The sequence below is a fragment of the Dendropsophus ebraccatus genome, chromosome 11 (assembly GCF_027789765.1).
Source record: "Dendropsophus ebraccatus isolate aDenEbr1 chromosome 11, aDenEbr1.pat, whole genome shotgun sequence".
NCBI classification, from domain to species: domain Eukaryota; kingdom Metazoa; phylum Chordata; class Amphibia; order Anura; family Hylidae; genus Dendropsophus; species Dendropsophus ebraccatus.
In genome coordinates this window covers 18279125-18288615 of record NC_091464.1, presented here as the reverse complement: position 1 = coordinate 18288615, position 9491 = coordinate 18279125, and the positions used below count along the sequence as shown (strand labels likewise).

At 43.4% G+C, this 9491-nt stretch overlaps 1 protein-coding gene across 2 annotated transcripts; it reads right to left on the bottom strand.

Annotated features, from left to right (window-relative positions):
* Positions 1–273: 273 nt before the first annotated feature.
* Positions 274–5590, bottom strand: ADORA3 (adenosine A3 receptor). Of its 2 annotated transcripts, XM_069944739.1 has the most exons (3): positions 5367–5421; positions 5038–5215; positions 274–2010 (listed from the first exon to the last, which is right to left on the bottom strand). In XM_069944739.1, exons 2-3 carry the CDS (start codon positions 5190–5192, stop codon positions 1374–1376), a joined length of 792 nt encoding a protein of 263 aa, XP_069800840.1. In that variant the 5' UTR covers positions 5193–5215; positions 5367–5421; the 3' UTR covers positions 274–1373. The 2 variants fall into 2 exon arrangements, with proteins under 2 accessions (XP_069800840.1, XP_069800839.1); XM_069944738.1 differs by having other exon boundaries at positions 5038–5590.
* Positions 5591–9491: the final 3901 nt, after the last annotated feature.

Sequence of the window (9491 nt, the reverse complement as noted above, 5' to 3'; positions counted from 1 at the left end):
TGTTTTTCAACATGTTGAAAAACAAGCGACTGATATAGCAGCGATCTGCTGCTGTCGCTCCGTTGAATAGGAGCGTCGGCAGCAGACGCTGCTATATCCTATGTGCTGCCCGGACGATCAGTGATCACCCGGGCGGCCGCCCCGCAGCTCCCCGCCGCCCCCTCCCACACTCACCCGCTCGCTGCCGCCGCGTTGAATAGCGGCGGCAGTGAGCGGGGAACGAGGAGCAAACGAGTGCTGAGAGCGCTCGTTTGCTCCTCTGACGACCCGTGGAATAGGCCCTTTAGTGATGTCGCTGCCACTGACCAGCCCCTACAGCCTACATCACCCTCTCCCTGTCATATACACAGATACATATATATCTTTTTTTGGGAAATGTAGGGAAGAATGGTGTCAGGACGGGAGGTAGAGACAAGACGAGACAGTGGGCCCGGAAGCTGAATCCACCCACTGTCCCTACCTACTTGCCTCAGTCGGCCCTAGGCAGCCGCGGACAACCACAAAGATGTGCCCTACACTTAATAAGTGTAACACTGAACAAGACAGACAGACAAACACAACAAAGGAGAGTCGACAAGCCAGGTCAGAACCAAACGGACTACGCAGTACAAAATCAGGAAGCAAACGGATCGTAGGAGTAGACAGGGAGAGCTGGGATCAGGGTATGAACCTAAATTGCCAGCAGGGAATAACTGGCTCTGCTTTCATTTATGAGGATCAAGAGCCTGGTCTGGATCCCCATTGGACCAACGCTCTGATCCTCAAGGTTCCAGACAGGCAGAGGCATGTGTCAATGAAAAAACACTGCTCAGCTGCAGCGATCAACGCTAGCAGTGAACAGCGTAACTCCTGCATTGCCAGGAGGCTGAAAGGCAAGCGGGTGTGTCAACCAAAAAGTAAAAAAAGGCCCAGTTTACACCAGTCTACGGCACATTCCTGACAAATGGGTTGTGTTTACAGCATGCTGAACAACGCCACAGGCTGAGAAGCAGACAGGGAATGACTGCTGCAGCTGCTGCAACCTCACTGATTGTCTAAAATGTTCTTTCAGGGAACTGGCTGTCAGAGGGGTGCAGGCCGGGAGGAAGGACTGTGAGGTGACGGAAAGCAATGTATTCTCGAGTGTGTGATACTGAGTAACTGCTCACTCAGGAAGTACAAACAGGAAGAAGAGGACTCAGATTTTTAAACAGATTTGTGAAATCACTTTTTGGTGGTTTCAAAAATGGGGCAATAATCTGCAGTTTTATTATAGTTTTATTATACCTGACGTCAGAGAACCCCTTTCAAAGGACAGTATCTTCCTTTTCTTTATCATTCTATCCATCGGCGTCCATTCTCCAACTATATAGTTAACATATCGCTTAATTTGGTTAGGTATCCTGAGATATTTCATCCATGGTATGCTCACCGCTTGAACTGTCAGTGAACGGGAGTCTGTGCAGGATGTATTGGTTCAGAATCTGCAGGTAGCTTTCTCGAATTTTTTTAATTTTATAAGCATAAATGATAGGATTCATTGCAGAGTTGGCGTGAGACAGTAGTATAGCTGTCAGAATCGCTGGGTAGAACGCACTGGACGTTTTTATAGACGGTCTAAATAAGATAAGGCAGTCAATAATGGACAATGGTAACCAGCTAAGAGCGAACAGCAACAAAACAATGGACAGAGACTGCGCCGTTTTGTATTCCTTGCCATAAAAAATTCCTTTGCCCTTAGCGTTGAATCTATTTTTTGCTAAATGTTTCCGGATTAGGTAAAAAATCTCAATATATAAAGCCAGCATAATCAGCAGGGGAAGAAAAACCCATCCGAAAATATTGAAGTAAACCATGTAATCCATTCTCATGACGTGTTCGAATTCACACTTCAGGTAGTATCTCTTGTCATCCTCTAATTTCGATCGGTTGTTCCATCCAAACATCGGCACCAATCCCACCAGGACAGACACTATCCAGATGCACCAGATCGATATGCAGATCCTCCTCGGAGTGATCACAGATTTATACCTGCAAAATAAAACTGCCCAGGTCATTCCTGTCCTTATAAAGTAGATGAGATAATTCTGGTTATTTTCTCAGAAAACAATGTTTATTGCACAAGTATTTCCTGGTTAAAACACAGTCATTAACTGAAGCATAAACAGCCTAAAAATGGGGAACGGCCAAACTCTGTTACAAAGGTGAAGTTGCGGAAGTCATGAAAGAGATCATACACTGAGCCTAGCTACAAGATACAAGGTAGATATTGCAATAGAAAGAAACGGGCAAAGCTTAGGACTGCTGCAAAGCTGTTCACTGGAACTATTACAAGGCCCGATAATCAGGCAGTAAGGGCTGCATGGACATCATTAGTGATGTCCATGCAACCCTTGCCCAAACACCTGGTACCTTACCTCTCCCTGCTCCTCGTCTTCTCTCTTGTGCTCATCAGCCTACCGGTCCCAGCATCTGCAGTGTCTCAGCATCCAGGCCACTCAGCCAATCACAGGCCAGGACCGCCACAGCCCTTTGATTGGCTGAGCAGCCTGTCAGCCGACAGGATTCTGAGACACCGCAGACGCCGGGACCGGGAAGCAGTGGAGCACCGGAGAGAAGACTGGGAGCGGGGAGAAGTAAGGTATCAGTTGTTTGGGTAATCGTCAGCCGCACCTCTCTATTACACGTAGCAATGCGCTATCGGAGCCCGCAGATTTTAGGTCTAAACCTAAATCAAAAATCAGACAATGATCGTTTCATCGGATGACCATCGTCTCTATTTAATAGAGCGATAATCAGCCCAATTCGGCCAATTATAGCTCTGTGTAATAGAGCCCTTACAAAGGAGATCATTTAGCTGTTTCGAATACATATGTATTGAATTGATTTAGGTAAGATATCAAATGTTTGCCTTTAAAGAGCCACTACAGTAACTAAAAAAGTGTAAAAAAAAAAAAATCACTAGAAGAATAAAAAGACACCGGGGCACACATAGCGTAAAACTGCAAACTTAAAAGGAAAGACTCAATGGCCGCTCACCTCTGGCGGTTGTGCTGCCAGCCTGACACTGCCAATCAATCGCTTGTAAAAGTTGTGCCTCTTGCTGACCGTTCACAGTGCCAGGGAGACCAGTATTGAATCAGAAGACAGTGACACGTTGAAGGTCCAAATGTGCACAAATTCCGGGACACCAAGGCACTGACCGGCATTGGCAATGCACCACATCAAGGACGATGGAAGACCTAATTGCGAAGCTAAAAAGTTAGGATAACGCGTTTCAAGGCGAACCTCTTCATCAGATCTGATCGAAACGCGTCATCCATATAAAACTTTCTAGCTTCTCAACTACGTCTCCCATCATCCTTGATGCAGTGAATTGCCGGGGCCGATCAGCGCCTTGGTGTCCTGGAATTTGGATCTCCAACGTGCCAATATCTTCTAAAAAAAATGGAGTAAAAGGCGATTAAAAAGTCTCATCTATTCAGTGGTACAATTGACAGTTACAAAGTGAGCAAAAATGAGCATTCAGATCTATAGCTGGAAAAACAAAGTTATAGGGGACAGAATATGAGAATGCACAGATTTATTTTGTTTTGTAACTTTTTTTCACAAGATATTAGAACAAAATATTTACCAATCCTCATTCGAATAGTCGCACAAATTAGACTAAATGTCCCCCTATGTTTGGTCTCTCACACAAATGTATGTATATACAGTTCGGCTGGTGGAAATTCGTCAAGGGTTTTGTGCCTATTTCAGGTGAATTATTGGATCATTTTAAGTATTCACACAAAAGGTTTGCATAATCCGGAATTTGCGCCCCATTTATCATTTGCAACTTTTTAAAAAGTCACACAAACATGTGCAGTCCTACGTCTGGTCAGTACCAGGTGAATAGGTTTGCGCAATTTTTGCAACTTTTTTGCGACTCTTTTTGCGACTTTTTACCTAGATACATTCACTATGGCAGTGCTACATTTTATGAAATCAGTCACAAGATATTGGAACAAAATATACAAGATGTACCCCATAGTGTTGTTATCGGTATTTGCACCTGCTCGCTGCCTGATATTAGCTGGAATCAATAGGGACATATAAAATGCTTTACCAACAATGCTTTTTCTGTATTGGTTTTTTTTTTTTGGGGGGGGGGGGAGCAGTGGCAATTTAAAAAAAAAATGTAGCCCGATCTAAGGACATTTTTTTCCACCTACAGACCTCCATTGTGTTTTTTTCTACCTAAAGAGGCACTGTCACCAAACAAAAACTTTTGGTATGTCAGAGACACCATGTCAAAAATTTGGATCGGTCGGAGTCTGAGTTTTCAGACTACAACCGATAGGGAGAATAAGGTGGGAGAAGTGGCGCTCAGCACATTCTTTTCCCGACTCTGTGTCACGTGAGGAGACAGCCGCATAATGGAAGTCTAACAGAGCACGTCTCTTCACAATAACACAGCGGGGAGATAAGTGTACGTCAGCCAAAATAGGACCTTCTCCTGTACTGGGATTACAAATACTGATGCAAAATATTGACCAAAATAGGCAAGTGTGAAAATGACCTTACTTTCCGTCTTTACAACAAAATCACATGATCACTATGAAAAGTAGTGCCACTGACCACCGGAGACACTGTCGATTTAGGCTAGGTTCACACCATGTAATAATGGCGTCCGTCATTTTGCAAATCATGTCCGTTATTTTTGCAATAGTGGACGTTATTTGCACAATAACAACCAACATTTTTACATAGCCATATCCTTGAAAAACTTTCTAAATTCATTATTTTCTATAATATTCTACCCATGCTTAAAATCATTAGTTTAAAAAGTTCAAAATTAAGAGTTAAAAAAAAAGTATCTCAAAAAGTTTTGTTGTGAAATTTCAGATTTTTTTTTTTTTTTTAGATGCCAGATCTGGTGGGGAGAAGTTTATGAAAAACAATTACGAAGAGACATTCAATATCCCAAATCACAATAATAACTGCACATACAGATGATCTATGGAAAAATGCAGATAGAGGCTAGTGATAAAAATATACCATGCATATGTCGCTTACCTTGTGGGTATTTTAACTCTCAAGTATCTGTCGATAGATATAGCGAGCAGGGATAGGATGGAAGCATTGGTCAGGATAATCAATAGACAGCACATAAACAGACAGTTGTAGAAATGCAGATGTTTACCCAGGCTGATCACAATGGCCAGTGGCATAACCAGGATGCCCACAGCGAGGTCTGCAAACGCAAGAGACACAATGAAGTAAAAAGTGGTGTTCTGCAGGCTTGGGTTTAGTTTCACTGCCCAGATAACCAGGCTGTTGCCCAGTATAGCTAATATTCCAATCCCAGTCTCCACAGCAATGTATGCCTGGCTGGAGTAACTCACATTTGTCATATTATTTGCCATGCCCTGAGCAGTTATTGACGAAGTTCCATCGAATGCATTCAAAGAAGAAAGAAAAAGTTCTGTGTATAAAAACGCTGCTTATTGTTCCATAGCACAAACTTGTCAGAAATAACTGTTTGCCCAAATAGATGGGAATCCACTGGTAAATCCTGCCGTCTTTCCTGGTTTTCTCAAAGGAAGTCGGGGCTGTGCTTTGAAATGTAAAGAAGCTGCAGGATGCAATTATGCTATGTATGCAGTCGGTTAGTTGCAGCTTTAGAGAAATCACACGTTGCATCTCTGCTTTTGTACACCTTGTACAGCTTTAGAGAAGTTGCCCAAGCGGAAACTAATGCTTTACATTTCAGGCAAGTACAAATATTTAAAGGCATAGTTGCGTCCAGATCTATATTTTTTTTTTAAGTATTGAGAAACAGCTATTTCAAACTGTTGCTGTCATTTAAAAAAAACTTGACTTGTCGCAGAGATGTGTCAAAAGTTTGGTCACAGTCTGGGTGCTCTCTTGCTCAGGTCAGCGCTCGCTTGTTCCTCCTCCCCTGCTCGCTGCCGGCGTTATAACTAGAGATGAGCGAATACGATGGTATTCGATCGAATATTGCTGTATTCAAAAGATTCGAATTCAATCGAGTAATGTGACGAATATGCGGGAAACATTAGAAAGCCCTCCCATCGTAGTTGGCGCTTTTTTTAATCCAATCACCATGCAGGGAGGCCGTGAGGGACCCTGGGAGTACGCATGCAGCGCGAAAACGGCGTCTACCCTCATTGGATGGCTGAACCACATGACCTTGAATATTTAATAATTGACTTCCACCTCTCAACCGCAGATGCGCTTTCAACCTAGTCAGGGAAAGATCTTGGAGCAGGGAGAGATAGGTTTTAGTAGCGTTTTGGTTAGGCAGGATTACTACAGAACCCAAAAGTCCTTTTCAGGGCTAATATCCAGCGAAAAAGGTCATCTCTGAATCCAAAGCACTTCTCAGTGCTAAGAAATAGATGATAGCAACAGCAGCATCAGTAGCAGCTGTATTCATTCCAGTACCCTGTGTGTACAAGTGACTTATAGTGTCCCTGGTTTAGCCCACTAAGGGCACGTTATACATATTGTTCCAGTAGCCCAGTAAAAGGCACGTGATACCTATTGTGCAAGTTGCCCAGTAAAAGGCATGTGATACCTACTGTTCTAGTAGCCCAGTAAAAGGCAAGTGTAGCTATTGTTCCAGTAGCCTAGTAAAAGGCACGTCATACATACTGTTTCAGTAACGTTCGTAGAGCGTAATGCGTGATACGCACGAATAACGTGACGCTCTATGGACGCACATTGGAATCATGTATGTAACGCTGCACAAGAAATACGAAGGAAATGTGTGAACATTGCTGTAAACATTCGTAAAACGTTCACAAATATTTTTCATTCGCAACTGCGGAGAGTGGCATTATACTGCGATTTTGGGGTGTTGGGTGCACCCAGGCATGCTCCCCCTGATGTCACAGTGTCATTCCGGAGGTGTTCGCATCGTTTAGAGATGTTTCATGGGGGACTTGGTGACCTCCAAGTGGTCGAATTTGGATTTCCAAGTGCCGAGAATTTTTTTCCCATAGACTATAATGGGATTGAATATTCGTTCGAATAGTCGAATATCGGTGCCTATTCGATTTGAATTCTCGAAAGTCGAATATTTCACTACTCGCTCATCTCTAGTTACATGTACCAACAGCAAAGCTGGTAGAAGCAGAGTGGGCCACGAGGTGCAGTGGGGGGGCAGGATGCCCGGGTGATCTTTAGATCATGCTAGTGGCCCACGGAGAAGATAAGATGTAAAATAAGGTAAGCAAACTGCTATTTTTACCCATTACACCTGTGTAGAGAAGTCAGAATGCAAAAATGGAGTGACAGTGTCACTTTAAGTCTTTATTGTTACCTTTAGATCAATAATGGAGCCCTCTCCCCCCCCCCCTTGTCCCTCCTAGTCACATGATTGTTTATCAGCTCTCGATGACCTCAGATCACTGTTTGATTTGTTATTTAATTTCCCCATGTTGGGGTTGTATCATAAACATGTTTAAATGGGAAAACTTTTGTAAAATGAATATTCAGGAATAAAAATCAGAAACTGAAGGCAGGAAATGTCAGAAGTAAAGACAGCTTACATTCTTCCTGTATTCTCCGTACTAACTCAATGATTTCCAACTTTACTGCATCAAGGAATTTACTACCAATTGTTCCTCTCTGCAAGATGTCCCTACTCCCCAAAAGCATTGTGTGGGAGTTAAAAAAAACTGTTTTAAGTATCATTTCAAACAAGTATAAATCATAAAACATGACTCCTTACCCTATGCAAAAAAGCCTTGGCTGCAAGGTGTCTCACTACACTGTAATCTGCTATTCACGGTCTGTAGTAACAGACAGACTAGGACAAAACACAGTAAGTGGGCGTGGCTTAGCTAGTGCTATGTCCAATCTATCTCAGATGATTTCTTGTGACTGCTTAGTCGCAGTCACTACCACTTTGGAGTCACAGCACAACCCTATTTACTTGCATTAGGTGGGATGCACTGTGATATACAGGGTACAACATAGCGGTATCTTGTTAGATGACCTTTTTTGCGTAAAAAGTTTCTGTGTAGCCCATGCTTAAGTTATTTTGGTGCTCGCTACTATGGTACTCAGCCAGTGATGGTGGTTGTCGTGATGCCAGTGCTAGTTCAGCACACAGGTGTGGTGGTATACCTGTTTTAGTTATGGCTGGTTTAAGCGGTTCCCCAATGGTCGGTGACCTGCCAGGCTGTGATGGGTCCCTTGGGCTCCTGTCACGGTGGTCCGGAGTGGGGAGATTACCCACCTGGACTGTCGGTACTGCCACCCACAGAAAGGAGAAAAATTACCCAAGGTGTATAACTGATATGTATAGGTGCTGGTGCAATGATGACTTAGTCCCAGTAAAATAAATAGAATGGCTTTACTAAACAGTCTCTTAGGATACAGGATATCTTGGCAATAAATAACTTCTTTTTGGTACAGACTTGTGTTTACTGGATCTGTGCTGGGAGATACTTTAAGTGCTGAGGTAGAATAGATATAGCGGTGCTTGTGTAGCTTAGTGTTGAACAGTGAAGAGGAGAGGAGTTTGTCGAGAGGGTCCCAACCCAGGGTAGTAATGTGCTCTTCCGGAACTTTAGAAAGAAGAATACTTGAGAGAGAAATACTTGTGCCTGTGTTTCGACTTCACTGTCGCTGACCGCCTTCTGCCCTGCAGTATCGGCGTACCCGTCCTACCAGGGTGACACAAGCCTCAGTCTTGGTTACCTGGGTGTAGCTAAGTATCCGAAATTATCCACTGTCACCCGTGCTGCGAGATAGAGTATATAGACTTCTTTACGGTTGCTTTGCTCTATCCGGGTCAGTTCCTCTGTCCTAGGATATTGCCCTGCACTGAATAGAGAGGTTCACTGTGTGGGCTGGGATGATCCCCGACTAGTCATCCTTAGAGTATCTAACACTGCATAGTTACTTGGATAAATAGACTAAGAAGAGTGAGTGTCTCTGGTTGCTCTATACATGTGTGTGTTGACTCACTTTACACTAGATCACACACTGACTTGGACTGTCCTTAGACTGTCCTGGTCTCCATTGGGCCACAAGATCACATAATACAGAAAAACTGTAACCCTGTGTTCACTACAGCTGTGCAACAAATTACAAGTTCACATACAAAATACTGAAATCTGGTGGCAAAACCAATAAATACCTTCATCAACACCTGACTTTGAGTGAAGGGCTTTTGCGACAGGTGCCGTAAAAGGAACACCAGTGGTGGGATCTTCACTAGAGACCTGGGACTCGTACTACCTCACTTGTTTGGCAGTCTCTGAACTAGTGTAGGCAGAAGGCGGTCAGATATCTTCAGATGTCAGTATGAGAAGTTCTTCTTCAAGTAGTTTCAACTCAAATCTCGTGACAGTTCTGTTACTAATTAGACAAGGGCTCCTATCCGGCCCCTACAATACCCTTACACACAAGTCTTCACTTTTCCAAGCCTATCTCCAAGGTCTATCTAAAGTATTATTGTATTTTTGCACAAGCACCTGTTAGTGTTTTTGTTA

What these genes read in the sequence shown, in the direction of transcription:
- ADORA3 (XM_069944738.1), bottom strand. Translation starts at nt 5,387, where the DNA reads ATGGCAAATAATATGACAAATGTGAGTTACTCCAGCCAGGCATACATT. An exon ending in AGAGTTAAAATACCCACAAG is followed by an intron (nt 2,011 to 5,037) that starts GTAAGCGACATA and finishes TTTATTTTGCAG; the next exon opens with GTATAAATCTGTGATCACTC.